The sequence below is a fragment of the Aegilops tauschii genome, chromosome 4 (genome assembly GCF_002575655.3).
Source record: "Aegilops tauschii subsp. strangulata cultivar AL8/78 chromosome 4, Aet v6.0, whole genome shotgun sequence".
In the NCBI taxonomy this organism is placed as follows: domain Eukaryota; kingdom Viridiplantae; phylum Streptophyta; class Magnoliopsida; order Poales; family Poaceae; genus Aegilops; species Aegilops tauschii.
Window position 1 is genome coordinate 519131786 of NC_053038.3, and position 18467 is coordinate 519150252.

An 18467-nucleotide genomic window follows, 5' to 3' on the forward strand; every position below is an offset into this window, starting at 1 on the left:
CGAATGTATGGTAAAAACCATCTTCGATTTACTGGATGATTCCATTCTTTGAAATAAATTGCAGTGATCTCTTTCCCTTCAGAGATTCCCTTGCATCGAGCTTCCTCTTTGTTTTCGTTCTTTCATATCGGCGTCATTGTTTCTCCCGCTTTCTCTGCGGTTAGTTTTTCTGTGGGCAAGGCTTGTGATCTCTACCTTGCGCTCTGACGTGCCCCCTGTAATCTCTTGCCCACCCGTCCCCTCGGTCCCTCCCCCCATCTTTTTGGCATAGCAGAAATCATTCATGTGGGTGTAAGCCTTACGTAGACCCTTCCAAAAAGAATTTGCGAGATTGGATGTTCTTGTGTTTCCTTTTGTAGGGTCTATCAAACAATCGCATTTTCAATTTTACGTTTTTTTATCTATATGTTTATGATAGCATACGCCCAAAATTCAAGCTACCAAATCGTTCCACTTTGACATCTACCTGTTAATGAACTCTTCTTCTCTATTTTGAGTAATGTTATGCTGGTACGCACTTGCTCATTTGCAAGTGATGCCACCTGAAATCACTCGTTGATCCAAGCGGGGGAGTGCTTTCTTGGCTCACAAGGGCCGAGAGGAGGAGGAGGAGGAGGAGGAGAAGAAGAAGAAGATGATGTAACTAATGTTTACCACCAATGGTGTGTTATACTTGGTGACATGGAATAGATCGCTTGTGTTGTAAAGTGCACATCAATATTTCTCGTGTAAAGTTATTCATTAGAAAATCTGAAGAAGAAATTGCTCCCATGTGTTTGTGCCTATACTATACTAAAAGATGTATATTATTATTATAATACTAAAAGATGTGTAAATCTAAAGAAATTAGTGGTTTTCCGGCTGATATACTAATATACTAAAAGATGTATATTATTACTATTATTATAAAAGATGTATAAATCTAAATATGTGCCTATATTATACCAACCCGAAGTGGGGTCTTCCAGTGGAAGATGATGCGGCCTCCTCCATGCTAACATCCTCCGGCTCCACTCCTGACGGCAACTGCCAGTCAAAGCCGTAGAGGAGGCTAGCGAGGATGAACTCGACGTTCGCCACCGCCAAAGCTAATTGAGGGCATATCCAGGAAAAGAGAAAGTGCTAATTTATTGATCCCAGCCTATTACCAATGCAAGCATGCAGTGGCAGAGCTTCATAGGGGGCTATTGCCCCCTACTCCAGGAAAACTCGTAAGTGTACCCCTAATATCATTAGGCTTGAATATACGGTTTTACCGGAACTCAGTTAGCTGAGTTTTATTTATGGTCTCAGTCACTTTTCTCACCGTCCGATCGCCACGCACGAGATTTTGTCGTCGTTGTGCGTTGTGCCGTCCGAGGGACGCGGCTGCAGTCTCGTACAGCGGGCACCCCATGTGCATGAGTGCTGGCTTTTGTTTTTTCGTCTACGGAGCTGGGCTACGTGTGCTTTTTTTTTACCCAACCAAAAAAAGAAAGAGGATGATCGAAGGATGTGAATCGTTTTTAGCTGTTTGCATTCCTCTTTTGAATCGTACAGGGGGAGCCCATGTGAATCGTTGCTAGCTGTTTGCATGTAATTGTCATTTTCTTTTTTGAATCATGTTATTGTCATTTGTTGACCATAGGTGCCATGCTCAGCTCTTTTCTAACGACTTTCCTTTTCAGTTTTTTATCTCCTGATTAATTGTTTCCCTCTGAATTAATTGCTTTTATTTTTATTTTGTTATTTTAGTTTTAAAATTTTCTTATTCACTACTTAGTAGAAAATTGTTCCACTCTTTTCCTTTTCCTAATTTTCCTAATTAAGTGTATTCATTTATTTCAGATTAATATTTATTTCGTTACGATAGATTAAAGATTGACTGTTCAGGCTTTTCTTTGTGGGGGATTGACTGTTTAATCTTTCACTTTTTGTGTTTCTCTTCATTTGTATTTTCTATATTTTTATTTTTCAATCTTCATATTTCATCTATTTTTTATATTTTATTTTTCATTTTCATTTAATATTTTTTGTGTCTTATTTTGTTTTCCTTCTTATTCTAATGACACCATTACTCAAGTCGGGTCGCAACTGCAAGTTTTTAAATGTGGTCCCATTTGCAAGTTTTTAAGTGGGGTCGCAATTGCAAGTATTCAAAGTCGGGGCATAACTGCAAGTTTTTAACCGGGGTCACAACTGCAAGTTGTAAATCAAGTTGCAATTGCATGTTTCAGATCCGGCCACAATTCTTTAAAAACATTCTTGGCTATTTTTCTCTTAAATATAGTTACTACTCACGGTCTTTTAGGGTCGATTTTTTCATCTCAATGCATCTTCTTTTTTCAGCCCAAATTCACGTGATGACAAACCCATCTAAAATGTTTTTTTTCTTTTGTACATGTGTAGTAAATAGCTAATGAAAATCTGGCCCAACCCAACGAGAAAAAGAGTAGCGACCAATCCCTTTTTTTGCCTGGGGTCATGTGAGCTCAGGTGCCAGGAAAAACCATCAACAAAGAAAACCATCAACACAGCAAAAACAGAGCAAAATAGCGCGACAAATGTGTGCGCCAAATCACTTGGGCCTCCAGGCTTTTATAAAGGAATAACAGAAAACGGCCGGGAAAACAACAAACGGGCTTCCGCTCAAACTCAGAAACAGAAAACGGGCTGACACAACTAGTTCATGACATCAGGTGATTAAGACCATACTATAACTCAGCTAGCTGAGTTCCAGGCAGTCCCATATAAAAAACACATCCAATTTCTTCTTCAGATTTCCAATGAATCACTAGTCTGTTACACAAGAAATATTGGTGTGCATTTTACAACACACAAGCGATCTATTGCATGTCACCAAGCATAACACACTGGTGGTAAACATTAGTTACATGTTCGTATTCTTATCTGCTTTACATTGATTCTACTAATGAAATCGGCTGCGGAATGCATTTTTTAGCCCCAAAACGCCAAAAGACACTGTATTTTCTTCACATACCATCCCACATTTAATAATCACACAACGTAATTCAACAATCTTCTTATTCTTCTTCTTCTTCTTGGCACCCACCCATGGCACGTCAAGAAACGGTAAAAAGGCAAAACCAAGCCTCTATAAATTCCACTCATTTTGTCTGACCTGATATTTCACTCATTGGCCCACCTATGGTTTTTTAGTAGGCACAAAAAGAAAGAAAGCCGCCTCCCTCGCAAGGAAACGTACTCCGTTATGCCGCTTCCGTCGCGGTGGAGGCGTGAGCCTGGGCCGAGTTGTTGCAGTCCGCCGTCGTCTCGACCCACCAGCAGTCGGAAGTTGGAACCCCGTCGTCTCCAGATCCAAATCCTCCAAATCCAGATCACCCACCCACCCACCGGCCGCGATCCATCCATGGAGCTGGAGGCGCCGTCGCCGGCGAGGTACCTGCTGGGCGCGGCGATCATGATGGCCGGCGTCGTGCTGCCGCTCGCCTACATGATCTTCCGCAGCAAGCGCTCCTCCTCCTCCTCCGCCGCGGCCTCCGTCTCCTCCATCGCCTCCGCCGCCCCCTCCTCCTCCTTCTCCAAGCAGACGTAGGTGTGCTCTGCCTCTCTTTACCCCTCCAACCACCTCCGCTCCGGCGACCCCTCCCTCCTCCGCCGCTCTGAAAGATTGGCGCTTTGCTGACTCGGTTCCGCTCTCCGTTTGCCTGCAGGAACAAGGGCCTCTTCTGATGGCCCGCGCGCTCGCATTTCGTTTGGTGCTGTTCTAGCTGGTAGCGCCAGCTCCATTCTAGGAGTACAAGAAAAGAGAGGAAACTCCATCTGTATCCGCGGTCGGTCTCTGATGCGGTACAAGTAGTAAATTCAGTTGTGAATCTGTATCTGTAGTGTGTCTGTCTCTGAGCAGTTGAGCAATTTTTTTTGGTGGTGAAATGAAACAAACTGGTGTGTACTTCTGTGCAATGCAATCCAATGAGTTGTTGTTTTTGTCAATGGTCCTGGGGATGCAACCCTGAACAATCAGCTTGCTTGTTGTCATTGCTTATCCTGATCACAGTAGCATTGTTGGCGTTGCGTGATGGATAAATCGCAAATGTGTTATAGCTTACAATATGAATCTATGGTTAGACAGAATCAAGAAGAATTCACTGATTGGCTACTTTGTAATGTACCTAATCTCGATTGTAGTTTGCTCACTGAATGCCGCCTTTTAACTTGGATGGCAGTGGTACCGTGTTTTGGTATTGCCCTCTTATATCTCTCAAGTATCCGGAAGATTGTTGTTTCTTTAGCACGGCTGTGCGCTAGGTAGGTGACTTGGCATTTTGCTGTGTATGATATACTTCCACGGTTATGCTTAAGTTTGCAATTTCTTAGCATCAGCCTGTGGCTATTTTAGTGCTGATACGTATTGGTTGAGTTCACCTTACAGTGTAGCTGGTGATTAAGCTATCTGAATAGAACACGAGGCCCTTCAGTTCTGTGTTATGTTTTTGACACCCCAAGGTTTTATGTGCACGAGAGGTAAATATGCTTTAACCATATAGTAGGTTGTTGCAATTGATCGGCATAGGCAAGTGACTGTTTCGGATAATGCGCATCAATTCAGCTCACTCTTTTATTATGAACTAGCTTTACTAAGATTTGAGTTTGCTCTTTTATTATGAACTAGCTTTACTAAGATTTGAGTTTGCATTGTGTTGGGGCTGGTGATATAGCAGAGAGATGCATAATTCAGTGCTCTTTTATCCAACTTATGCGATTTGTATGCGACACTCTGCCTGGCGGGGCTGTCAACTTAGAGCTGGTAAATGTAGATAACCTCTTGAGCCTGGTTCAGCGGATCTGAAGACGTCAATAGAACATAAATTAAAGTCTGATGGTGTTCCTGGTATGTAGGAAATGGGTAGAGTGTGCTTGGCAAGATACGGTAATCTAGCGAAGAAGACTGGAAACAAGATGTTCAATCTTAATAAAGGAAGAATGAAATAAAATGTTCATGGCCCGGTAAAAATAGGAGATTGGAAACATTATGGTTATATATCTAGTTGCTGGTCCTGACTGGGGAGGAACGGTCGAGTTCTCGGTTACTCTATAAGGGGAGCAAAGCAGAGATCATGCATGATGGATGCTCTTGTGCTGACATTCTTTTCAGTAAAGGGCGCGCCTATTTGGTTTGTATTGGGACGACGGTTGGCATCTGTAATCTGTTCGCTGAACTGGTGTTATATGCTGTACCTAATTGGTCTGAATGTGGAATTGTGATGTATTACAACTGGTGTGCATGCTGGATAGTAGCGTGGATGAGTTTTTTCTTCTCTATGCATAGATGTACAACTTTGATAGATATCATCATCACAAGGCAGTAGTGAGCCTGGAACTGGGAACATCAGTGACGCAGCCACGCTGCCAGCGCTATGGGTATATTGTGGAACTTTACTTTCTTTAACTTCTCATTTAGTCCCCGAGATTGCAATTTTGCGCGCTTGATGATTCGTCGTGGAGATTGGAATTTCATGCGCTTGATGATTCGTCGTCGGTGGCCAGCGACAATTTAACGGAGTCCATGTTATTATTGCTCAGAGAAAACAAGTTTTTACCTACAGGCGATGCAAGCCCTCTAGAGGGCTTGCTCACTAACAATGCATAAGAGGGAGGAGAAACAGTTAACAGCAACCAAAGACACAAAAAGAACAGCTATTTGGAGTGAAGGAGGATCAAAAGGCAATGAATACCAGCCAAACATTACACAAACACGGTAGGCAGTACATCATATAACGAAATCCCGATTTAAATACATCATCATTGTGCCCTAAAAAATGTGTCTGTCCAAAAATCCTACACCGTTTGTTGATTGACCGACCGCAGCCGCATCAGGCCACGATCGATCGATGACACAAAAAAAGGGGGAAGAAACGACGCAATTATACTATACTTATTCCTCGCAAGTTGGTGATAAAAATCTCTGGTAGGTAGAATATAACTGACACAACAGTCTTCGAACTGGAGATAATACAAACATGATGAACACGGGGGCGAAGTCGTCGCCACTTATCTTATCTCGATTGTGTAGGGGAGCAGAGGAGGCCCGAGGCGTCCGCCCCGACCACCGAGAGCTCGCATATGCTGCACAGCTGACCCTCGACCGAGGGCACGAACCGGGACGCGCAGTAGGGGCACGAGACATCCTTCTGCCCGCGGTAGATCGGGACGAAGGTGGCCCCGCAGACGACAAACGGGTTTCTGAAGTCGTAGTTGAGCTGGTGGGCGTCCTTCCTGTCGCCGCAGGCCTGCAGGACCTGCCGGGCCTTCTTCGCCTGGGCCTCGTTCGGGCCGTTGTCCAGGAGCATGCGGGCAAAGTTTGCCGCGGTGGCGTAGTTGCCGCCCTTGAAGCAGAGGCCCATGGCGCTGGTGAGGACGAGGCGCATGTGGACCTTCTGCAGCTTGCAGTTGGTGAAGTATGCCGCCAGCTCCTGCTGCCGGGTGGCGTCGTTTTTCAGCTCCTTCCTCTTGACTTCCATCCTGAGACCAAGGACGTACTCCCTCACGATCTCGATAAGCTCCTTCACTTCATCGACCTCTCTCCGTGAGTCCACGACGAGGAGCGGGATGGTGTATAGGATGTTGAGGAACTGCCTCAGTGCCTCTGGGAACTTGCCCTCGGTTGTGGCTTTGTAGGCAGCCTTCAGCTTGTCGTCCATTTGCGCAAAGCTAAACACAAGTGCAGGTGGGCCCCTCACATTGGGACTGGCAGATTCACTCCAGCCTTTCTCAACAGCAATAGGTATCACTGGAGCACTTGCAAACGCACGCAGAAAGGTGTGACTGCCCATATGCGCATCAAGAAACAAAGCCTTCAAAGGAGCAAAGTTCTTGATGCCCAACTGGCGGCTAAGCAGACGCATTGCTGTGTCAAAATTCCCAGCTGCAGCATGCTCCCCAGCAAGAGATGACTTCTGAGTCCAAATTTGACTGACAGGCATGCCTGGTGTGGGAGCCACGAACAAAGCAGAGCGTTCCGGACCTCTAGCTTTTGGTGTATCTGCCTCCGGCGGCAATTCCAGATCTTCAAGGTCCCAGCCACCTTCCTCATCCCCATCCTCTTCATTTGTTTCACTTTCATCGGCATGGCCAGCATCTCCATTTTCTATCACATTACTTGCATCAACAATTTCCAGGTCTTCATCACCCCAGTCACCACCAGCATCATCATAATCTTCCTCCTGCTCTGCCCTCCCAGTAGCATCTAGTCCACCCTCAAAAATACCACGCATCACCCTCAACAATGGCCAATCACCACAAGCTGTGAGAGGCGCTGGAGGGATTAAAAGTGATCTAGTTTTCCCTTCAGGTAGAGAAGGCACATCTTCTCCTAACTCACCAGCAAGCCTATCGGCAATTTCAGTGAGCCCATGAGTGGCAGCAGTCACATATGCTAGAGGTAGCTGTCCTGCATTCTCCAAGATCTCAACTCTTTTCTTAGCATCTCCAAGATACAATGCATTGTGGAACTGGCCCATCAAATTGTTATTCTGGCCAGCTATCTTAGACATGAAGCCCACCTTGTCCAAGTAACCAGTTAGCAGATAAAGAAAAGCAAGCCTGTCAAAATTCTTTGTCCGCTGGTATGCATATTCAACAATACCAACATTTCCCTGCCTCAGAGCCTCGATTCCCAACCTGTACCAGTGATCCTTGTCATCGAGCTCCTTTGCGGAAGCAACAGCAATTTGGATGTTCCCGCTTTCAAGAGCCAGGTTGAATCTGGTCTTTTCATCTTTCACAAAGTGGAGAGCAACTTCTGGAAATCCTTTCTGTTGCAAATAAGAAATGACTGCCTGCCCGCACAGCTGTGAGTTCTTAATCATACTCATAACATGATCGTAGCGCTTCCGTAGAAGCGCCAGCTTGAAAATGTATTCAGAAGCATCAACTGTAATAATCTTGTTCTTTCCATCACGGTCCAGGAAGGCAATGGTGTTCCCCGCAACCTTGGTTATGTAAATAGGAACATCAAGTGTTTTGATAATGCCACTGTCCCCATTAGGAAGGCAGTATTTGATGTGGTTCAGAGTGGAATATATGAACACACCATTTTCATCCCAGGCACCACTCTTTACACGAATGGTTTCATGAAGGGTGCAGCGATGGACAAGCTTCTTGTTTGCAATGACCACAGCATGTTTGCTGAGTAGCGCAACAGACTCCATATCATTCGACCAGATCACATACTTAACAGCAGATGCCTGGAGTTCACCAAGAACAAGCCGCTGCTGCAGATCAAAGATGGCCACCCTGTCTTCAGCTCTGCACAATACATTACCAGTTCCAGCATAGTAAATAACATCAGTTCCAATAGGAAGAGGACTTTTCTTCACAATCTCATTCTTAAGACTCTTCACTAAAACCTGGTTGCTGCTCTTCTCCAGGACTGCAAACCTGTTCCGGGCTATGAAAACTGCAGAACCACCAGATCCCTTCTTTGCATCCTGCAAATAATCAGCCCTGCCAGCAGAATCTTTAGGAACAATGAAAAGCTCATATGAGCCCCCATCCACATCAGAGCAGATCAAGACAGCATTCTCAGTTGGGCTATATGATAATGTCCTTGGTGACTGATTCAAGCTGACTGAACCAGGCCTTCTTATCGGAGCCACCTGGACCTCTTTCTGTGTTGAGTACTCATAGAAACGGAGGAAGCGGTCCTTCACATAGAACACTGTATCACCACTAACGGCGAAAGCTGGGCGCTCTCTCTCCAGCTTAAACACAATCATGCCACTGTCATGACCAGCTGCAAGAAGATTCATTTCAGGGTGAGCAGCAAGGACCCAGAAGCGGTCATGCTCCCGCCTGAATGTCTGGATACCAGTTCTCTTTGTGGCATCCCAGACACGGATGCTCTTGTCTTCTGAGTTGGATACAATGATGTCCTGCTTCGCGTGGAACAATACACAGGAGACATTGTTCATGTGACCTCTAAGAGTATCAACCTCCCATGCCTTTGTATCTGTTCATAAACATCTAAACTCAGGAAATGGCAAGATAAAACTAACTTTATAATGTTCACGAAACAGCAAGACAAAACATACTTTTTAACATAATAAAATGTAGATGAATAGTAGCATGCTATTTATTAGTTGGCACATGAAAGTTTGTTGTGTATCATCACTGTGACTTGGCATGTGAATGCTTGTTGGGTACCATGCAGAAAAAAAGGTGCAAAGTTGAGAAGGGATCAACAGTGTTACCATTCATTCTCCAGAGTTTCACTTGCCGATCATCTGCCCCAGAAACAATAAGTGGCAGCGTGGGATGAAACGATGCCCAGTTGACCCCACGGTCATGACCCTCCAAGACATACTTGACCACAGCATCAATGCCTCCAAACAGATCAGTGTTCATCTGAGTGAGACGCATGATGTCGTCGGCTGGGGACGACGACTTCTTCCTGAGCGCGCCAATATCCCACACCCGGACGGTCTGGTCCAGAGACGCTGAGACGACCAGGTCCTCCTTGGGATGGAAGGAAGCACACATGACATAGTGATTGTGCCCCGTCAGCACGGCCACGCAGGTGCGTGACTGCCAGTTCCAGACACGGATTGTCTGGTCATCGCTGGCACTGACGATCCACGGGTGCTCGTCGTGGAACTGGACCGTGCGGATGTAGTCAAGGTGGCCGTGGAGCGTGAAGAGGCAGCGGTGGGTTTTGTAGTTCCACACCTTGATCTTGTAATCGTCACCTGCAATGCACCAACCAAAGAGCAAAAGTCTCAGAAAGAACCCATTGCTGCAGCTAAGAGACATAGCAGAGAGCATGCGCAACTACGGCTTAGTTTTAGGATTGCAATGTGAACATGAATTTGCTAGTACTTGGCAGAATTAGGAAACATAGCAGAGAGTATGAGTATGCATTCGCAACTACAGCCCAACCATAGCAGAGAGTATGAATTTGCTAGAATGTTAACATGAACTGGTCAATACTTATTATTAGAACCAAGAATCGCATGACACATAGCACCACAAAGTATGCACAGAAAACCCACAACTTCATCACAAGTTGCAACACAGCTAATAAGTACTATAACTTTTATCGAAGAAAAAAAAGCTAGTAAGTAGAAAGCACGCTTATAGCCACTGAGATCTGTTCTTCCTGATTTGCATAAATACTGAGAAAAATCACTGCAAGTGCGGTCGGGGTCAGTGTTTGTGGGCTCATAAGATGAGTTGACTGGCAAGTAGCTAGAATACTGCTAGGTGGGGTTCCAGATTATAATGCTATAATACTAGTCACTACTTGGTAGGACTTGGAATCGCATCAAGTATATCCCAGATCATGCAAATGGAAACCCAGAACCTACCAACCAGTTGCAACAACACTGCTAAGTAGAAATAACAAGAATGAACAAGCAGATCTGGTCCGATTCTTCTTTGCTCATCGGACACACTGGAGTACGATCAGAGTGTCTGTTCCAGGGTGGGCTGATGTCTGAATGGCCGGGATCGGCCGCCGCCATTGATGAGCTGGGAGCGGAGCCGTCTGATCGACGGAAGCGGTCGGCAAGGCCAGATCCGGGGATGAGGGGAGAGCGGCGGGGGAGGAGAGATCTAGGGAGGGTAGTACCTCCGGATACGAAGAGCGGCTGTGTCTTGTGGAAGTGGACGCCGCGGACGGGGCCGTCGTGCTCGTCGAAGCGGTCGAGGAGGGTGCCCATGCGGTAGTCCCACATCTGGACGACCCCGCTGTGGAGGCTGGCGAGGATCCATGGCCGCCGCGGGTGGAAGGCCAGCCCCTTGACGCGGTTGCTCTTGGTCTCGAACTTGGTCAGCATCGCGCCTCGCCGCCCTCCCTCTCCGGCGGCGGAGCCCACCGGCGGGAGCAAGAGAGGGAGAGGGGGAGAGGGGTGGGGTGGGTGGATCTGGGCTGCCGCTTGGTCAGTTTGGTGATTTGGATCTCGGAGAAGGAAGAAGATGTGTGTGCTGGGCTGGGTGGGTTTTTCTTTCCCCCCTCCTACTTGACTCGCCGAGACGTGGTGGTGGTGGGGGTGGGGATCCTAATCCGCTCCATCTGCGCCGTCCAGCGCGGCCCGGGCCCTCCCCAGCCGTTGGATCCCCGGCACAGCCAGCGCTTTGCGTTGCCTGCACACTATTCTTTTTTCATGCAAAAGACACAATTTTTATTGGCACTTCCGCACAAATGACACACTTTGTCTTACTCACAGGTGCCGTCGGCATGTCAGTGACACAACGGTGTGTCGATTGTCGAAGCCAACGAAAGACACGTCATTTAGTCAACCCTTGCCTTTGCTTCCCTCTTCGTTCACAGCCATTGCCATTGCCCAACCATTGCTGCCATTATCTTTCATCGCGTCGTCCATTTTTCATTGTCCTCGTCGTATTCCTTGTTGCTGGCACAACCTAACTTGCTCCTAAAAATTGACTTATGGCCGTTGTCGCCTGATGCCTCATTGAGTTGCCCGGAGGCTACGTGTGGCCGGTTTACCTAAACAAAAGTCACATCCCTCTATTCTCCTAATTTTACTTGTTAATGATTTTTTTTCATTATTAGGAAGGGGAAGGGGCCCGTCACAACCATGTGAATGTGATTGTCGTTCTGCCAAGGAAACGATGCTCTGAGCGTGTTGAAGGCATGTTAGACCTACTCTGAATGGTGTATCCATCCATCTTTCCAATCCAATGGTTCTCGAGGGCCACCCCTATCGTTTGTATCTTTTTCTTAGTGATGGGAGGGATATAACTACGTTGGTTTCTCAAAGCCATTCCAATGTTTATGAGTTTTTGGAGTGTGTAGAATGCATGACTGGTGATTATCTTGTACCGAATGATCCAACTTTTTGTTAGGGAACGTAGCATGCAATTTAAAAAAAAATCCTACGATCACGCAAGATCTATCTAGGAGATGCATAGCAACGAGAGGGGGAGAGTGTGTCCACGTACCCTCGTAGACCAAAAGCGGAAGCGTTAGTATAACGCGGTTCATATAGTCGAACGTCTTTGCGATCCAACCGATCTAGTACCGAACGTACGACACCTCCGAGTTCAGCACACATTCAGCTCGATGACGTCCCTCGAACTCTTGATCCAGCAGAGGGTCGAGGGAGAGTTTCGTCAGCACGACGGCGTGGTGACGGTGATGGTGATGTGATCCGCGCAAGGCTTCGCCTAAGCACTACGACGGTATGACCGGAGGAGTAAACTGTGGAGGGGGGCACCGCACACGACTAAGAGAATAACTGTTGTGCTTTGGGGTGCCCCCCTGCCCTGTATATAAAGGAGGGGAGGAGGAGGCCGGCCACCAAGGGGCGCGCCAAGGGGGAGGAGTCCTACTAGGACTCCACTCCTAGTAGGATTCGCCCCCCCCCCCCTTTTCCTTTCTCATGGAGGGGAAAGAGGGAAGGAGAGGGAGAGGGAAAGAGGAAAGGGGGCCACGCCCCCTCCCCCTTGTCCAATCCGGACTCCCTTGGGGGGGCACCCTGCGGGCTCCCCTCTCTCTCTCCCCTATGGCCCATGAAGGCCCATTACTTTTCCGGGGGGTTCCGGTAACCCCTCGGTACCCCGATAAATATCCGAAACGTCCCGAAACCATTCCGGTGTCCGAATACCTTTGTCCAATATATCAATCTTTACCTCTCGACTATTTCGAGACTCCTCGTCATGTCCGTGATCTCATCCGGGACTCTGAACAATCTTCGGTCACCAAAACACATAACTCATAATACAAATCGTCATCGAACGTTAAGCGTGCGGACCCTACGGGTTCGAGAACTATGTAGACATGATCGAGACACATCTCCGATCAATAACCAACTGCGGAACCTCGATGCTCATATTTGTTTCTACATATTATACGAAGATATTTATCGGTCAAACCGCAATAACAACATACGTTATTCCCTTTGTCATCGGAATGTTACTTGCCCGAGATTTGATTGTCGGTATCCTCATACTTAGTTCAATCTCGTTACCGGCAAGTCTCTTTACTCGTTCCATAATGCATCATCCCGTAACTAACTCATTAGTCACATTGCTTGCAAGGCTTATAGTGATGTGCATTACCGAGAGGGCCCAAAGATACCTCTCCGATACTTGGAGTGACAAATCCTAATCTTGATCTATGTCAACCCAAAAAACACCTTCAGAGACACATGTAGAGCATCTTTATAATCACCCAGTTATGTTATGACGTTTGATAGCACACAAGGTGTTCCTCCGGTATTCGGGAGTTGCATAATCTCATAGTCAGAGGAATATGTATAAGTCATGAAGAAAGCAATAGCAATAAAACTTAACGATCATTATGCTAAGCTAACGGATGGGTCTTTTCCATCACATCATTCTCCTAATTATGTGATCCCGTTCATCAAATGACAACACATGTCTATGGTCAGGAAACTTAACCATCTTTGATTAACGAGCTAGTCAAGTAGAGGCATACTAGGGACACTTTGTTTTGTCTATGTATTCACACATGTATCAAGTTTCCAGTTAATACAATTCTAGCATGAATAATAAACAATTATCATGATATAAGGAAATATAAATAACAACTTTATTATTGTCTCTAGGGCATATTTCCTTCACTTTCACCGAAGTTCATTCACAAATCAAAATTAGAAAATTTTAATTGTTGACCTCATTTCAATCCAACGATGTCATCAAGGCCATTGATGTAACCCACATTCCTGTGAATGTGCCCAAGAAGGAGGAGATTAAACACATGAGCATAAAGGGTTTTACAAGCCCAAATGTTATGGCAGTGTCTGATTCGTACAACATTTCAACGCATTTTCACCAATGTTGCAATGCAAACATACATGACCATTGTATTGACCAATGAAGAAGAACTGATCTGAATTGCCTCAAACATGACCTTAGAATGCACAGAGTGTGGCTCTATGCTAGTATTTGAGCTCGTACTCATTGCCGGATCGTTGGGAGTCTGGGAATGTTGGTTGCTTTATATCCTCGACTGTTGTGACCACGACACAAGGAGTAGGATAATCTTGTTATTTTGGCGTATAAGGCATACACAAAATGATGCGATGCATGGTAAGGAAATACCTCCTCTTGAAATTTTCGTATAGTTTCTTCGGAGCTATTGGCAGTCGCTTGATTCAACTAACAGATACTCGATGGAGGACATTATAAAGGGGTAAAATATCGCTTCTGTTGGAACCAGAAAGGCCAAAACCGACTAACGCAACAAGTACTTTGGCCTCGATCCCACCTCCTAGGGACGAGGTTGCACTATCAGTGGATGGGGAGTTTTTGGAGAGTGATGGTACGAGGGCGGCTGGTATGATGCTACAACACCATGATGGGATAGTCATCTTTGCTGCTTATAGATTCATGTTCCATTGTAATTACACTCGGGCTTGTGGCAGTTGTAGTTGCCCTAGTTGCAAGTCCACTGATACGTCTCCGTCGTATCTATAATTTTTTATTGTTTCATGCTAATATCCTACAACTTTCATATACTTTTGGCAACATTTTATATTGTTTTTGGGACTAACATATTGATCAAGTGTCCAGTGCCAGTTCCTGTTTGTTGCATGTTTTTTGTTTCGCGGAACATCCATACCAAACAAAATCCAGACGTGATAAAAATTTACGGAGATTTATTTAGGAATATTTGTGATTTTTGGGAAAAAGAATCAACATGAGACGACGCCCGAGGGGCCCACAAGCTCGAGAGGCGTGGCCCCTACCCTAGGCGCGGCCAGCAAGCTTGTGGGGCCCTTGTAAGGCAGTTGGTGCCCTTCTTTCACCGCAAGAAAGATAATATCCGGAAGAAAATCGTGTTAAAATTTCAGCCCAATCAGAGTTAAGGATCTCCGGGAATTTAAGAAACGGTGAAGGGCCAGAAAACAGGAATGCGAAACAGAGAGAGATCCAATTTCGGAGGGGCTCGTGCCCCTCCGCCGCCATGGAGGCCTTGGACCAGAGGGGAAACCCTCCTCCCATCTAGGGGGGGGTCAAGAAACAAGAAGGAGGGGGGATCTCTCCCGCTCTCTCCCGATGGCGGCGGAACGCCCCGGGGCCATCATCGTGACGACGATCTACACCAACAACTTCGCCGCCATCATCACCAACTCTCTCCCCCACTATGCAGCGGTGTAACACCTCTTCTCCCCGTTGTAATCTCTACTTAAACATGGTGCTCAACGCTATATATTATTTCTCAATGATGTATGGCTATCCTATGATGTTTGAGTAGATCCGTTTTGTCCTATGGGTTGATTGATGATCATGATTAGTTTGAGTTGTATGTTTTATTATTGGTGTGTCCTATGGTGCTCTCCATGTCGCGCAAGCGTGAGGGATCCCCGCTGTAGGGTGTTGCAATATGTTCATGATTCGCTTATTGTGGGTGGCGTGAGTGATAGAAGCACAGACTCAAGTAAGTGGGTTGTTGCGTATGGTAGTAAAGAGGACTTGATACTTAATGCTATGGTTGGGTTTTACCTTAATGATCTTTAGTGGTTACGGATGCTTGCTATAGTTCCAATCATAAGTGCATATGATCCAAGTAGAGAAAGTATGTTAGCCCATGCCTCTCCCTCATATAAAATTACAATAATGATTACCGGTCTAGTTATCGATTGCCTAGGGACAAATAACTTTTTTGTGACAAAAATCTCCCTACTAAAACTAACTTAATTTTTTCTTTATCTAAACAGCCCCTAGCTCTTATTTATGTGTTCTTTATTATTTTGCAAACCTGTCCCTTTACACCTACAAACTAGTTCTGGTTTCATACTTGTTCTAGGTAAAACAAACATTAAGTGTGTGTAGAGTTGTATCGGTGATCGATAGAACTTGAGGGAATATTTGTTCTGCCTTTAGCTCCTCATTGGGTTCGACACTCTTACTTATCGAGAAAGGCTACAATTGATCACCTATACTTGTGGGTTATAATCCACCATCGACTCGCAACTAGGGGCTTTTTTGTAATTATAGTTGACACAGTTCCAAGATCACCATCGACTTGCAACTAGGTTTTTTTTTTTAGTTTTAGTTGCCCCGGTTGCAAGTGCACAATCGAATTGCGACTAGGGGCTTGTAGCAGTGTAGTTTCCCCAGTTAAAAGTCCAACCTCGACTTGCAACCACAAAATTTGTAGTAGTGTAGCTGCCTCGGTTGCAAATACAACCTCGACTCTTAACTGGGGGTTTGTAGGAGTGTAGTTGCCTTAGCTACAAGTCCATCCTCGACTCACAATTGTGGGTTTCTAGTAGTTGTAGTTGCCTCAGTTGCAAATCTATCAGCGACTCGCAACTGAGGCTTGTAGTAGTGTAGTTTCCCAAGTTGAAAGTCCACCCTCGACTCACAACTGGGGGCTTGTAGTTGTTGTAGTTGCCCCAATTGCAGGTCCACTATCGACTCACAACTTGGTTTTTTTATACTTGTACTTTCCCTTGTAGCAAGTCCACCCTCAACTCGTAACAAGGGCTTGTAATAGTGTAGTTGCCCCTGTTGCAAGTTGACACATCATCACAACTTGTTTTTCTAGTTGTAGTTGCCACAGTTGCAATTTCACCATTGACTCGAAACTAGGGGCTTGTAGTTGTGTAGTTCCCACAGTTGCAAGTCTACCATCGACTCAGAACTGGGGGCTTGTAGTAGTGTAGTTCCCCCATTGCAAGTCCACCATCGACTCACAACTATGGCCTTGTAGTAGTGTAGTTCCCTAGTTGCAAGTCCACCATCGACTCGCAACTAGAGGCTTGCAGTAGTGTAGTTGCCCCTATTGCAAGTCCATCCTCGACTGCAATTGGGGGAACTTTTTTGTAGTTGTAGTTTGCCCCATGGTTAAGTTAACACTCAACTCGCAACTAGGGGCTTGTTGTAGTGTAGCTGCCCCTGTTGCAAGTCCACTCTCGCCTCGTAGAATGTATTTTTGTAGTTGTAGTTGCCGCAGTTGCAAGTGCACGCTTGAATCGCAACTGGGGCTCTCTCTAGTTATAATTGCCCTAATTGCAAGTTTACCCTCAACTCACAACTTAGGCTTACAGTAGTGTAGTCGCCTCAGTTGCATGTCCACCCTCTGACTCGCATCTGGAATCTTGTAGTAGTGTAGTTGCCCCAGTTGCAAGTCCACCCCGACTCGCAATTAGGGCCTTTGTAGTAGTGTAGTTGCCCCAGTTGCAAGTTCATCCTCGACTTTCAACTAGGGGCTTTTTTGTAGTTGTAGTTGCCTCAATTGCAAGTCCTCCATCGACTCGCAACCAGGGGCTGCTTTTTAATCCTTCATCGATTCGCATTTGGCATCGATACCAGTTTTGCGTTCAAAACAAGTGTTTGTCATCGTTTCACAAGTTTAACAAAGACGCACAATTTTAAACCAGCTAACATTGTATTCCAATTTTTATAGAACAACTTAACATTTATCCAAATCAGTCTATGTAACCCGTTTTGTTTTTTCTTTCTAGCTGCTCACATATTTTTACTCGAGTTTTCAGCAAAAAATCCAACCGTAATGGATCTTTATTTTATTTTATCTTTCCCTCTTTGATTATTTTCTCCACCGTGTGAATTATAAAATGTTTGCCACATGTCAGTAAAATAATCATGTATTTTCAAAATTTTCATCGGGTTTTAGATTTTTTTTTTCTATCGTATCTGGAAAATGTAGTTTGTCAAATCCATGAACATTTTTTTAATTGTTTTTAACTCCCAATGAACATCTTAAAATTGTTAATAAAATGTTCATCAATTATTCATTTTGTTTGAAATGCACAAATTTCGTGCACCCGCAAAAAAAAAAGAGTTACAATTTCATGCACCCCCCAAAAAATACACGAAATTGTAGCTCCTAAACTATACATTCAAAACCAACTTTGTGACTCCTAAACTATACATTCAAAACTAATTTTGTAGATCGAACCATGACAATGCGTGAACTGAGAGGCAAGGAGTGAAGGAAAGGCACACCCCATGTGTGCCTGCTGTTTCCTTTTTCTTTTCCTAATTTGTTTTAATTCTGCTTTAACAAACAAGAAAACAATCCCTGTTTCGTAGAGATGCATTGGCTTATGTTCTGTGTGTAATGTGCAGCGCCCGGCAACAACAAAGCCCAGTACAACACCAGGATAATAAAGCCCAGTTGCTGGTTGGGCTGGAGATGCAGGCCAACATAAAACGCATGGTCGTAACAGAAAACGAAAATCAAACAAACAAACAATCAACAAGTCTGGGTGGGCTTGTTTTTCGATGATAGACTGTCTCAAAAAAAAAAAGATGTGCCATAGACACACCCTAATACAAAATACTCCCTCCCTACCTACCAAAATATAAGACATTTTGAACTGCAAAAACATTTTTTTTGCAGGGAAATATAAGCCATTTTGAACTGCAAAAACGTCTTATATTTTGGTGCAGAGGTACTACTACACGTCAGATTAATTAATAAGGCCCACTCATGATCCTATGACACAAATATGTAGAGTAGTAATTTGGTACTGTAAGTTCTCTTATGGTGC

The 18467-nt window shown here is 45.1% G+C and overlaps 2 protein-coding genes across 3 annotated transcripts; one reads left to right on the forward strand and one right to left on the reverse strand.

Moving 5' to 3' along the window:
- Nucleotides 1-3226: 3226 nt before the first annotated feature.
- Nucleotides 3227-3954, forward strand: LOC109771776 (uncharacterized). 2 transcript variants are annotated; one of them, XM_020330473.4, is made up of 2 exons: nucleotides 3227-3552; nucleotides 3675-3954. In XM_020330473.4, the coding sequence occupies exons 1-2, from the start codon at nucleotides 3371-3373 to the stop codon at nucleotides 3691-3693; spliced, it is 201 nt and encodes a 66-aa protein (XP_020186062.1). In that variant the 5' UTR covers nucleotides 3227-3370; the 3' UTR covers nucleotides 3694-3954. The 2 variants fall into 2 exon arrangements, with proteins under 2 accessions (XP_020186062.1, XP_020186063.1); XM_020330474.4 differs by having other exon boundaries at nucleotides 3229-3556.
- A 1752-nt stretch (nucleotides 3955-5706) lies between these two features.
- On the reverse strand, nucleotides 5707-10983 carry LOC109771763 (coatomer subunit alpha-3). Its single transcript, XM_020330462.4, has 3 exons — nucleotides 10589-10983; nucleotides 9213-9707; nucleotides 5707-8971 (listed from the first exon to the last, which is right to left on the reverse strand). The coding sequence occupies exons 1-3, from the start codon at nucleotides 10794-10796 to the stop codon at nucleotides 6018-6020; spliced, it is 3657 nt and encodes a 1218-aa protein (XP_020186051.1). The 5' UTR covers nucleotides 10797-10983; the 3' UTR covers nucleotides 5707-6017.
- Nucleotides 10984-18467: the final 7484 nt, after the last annotated feature.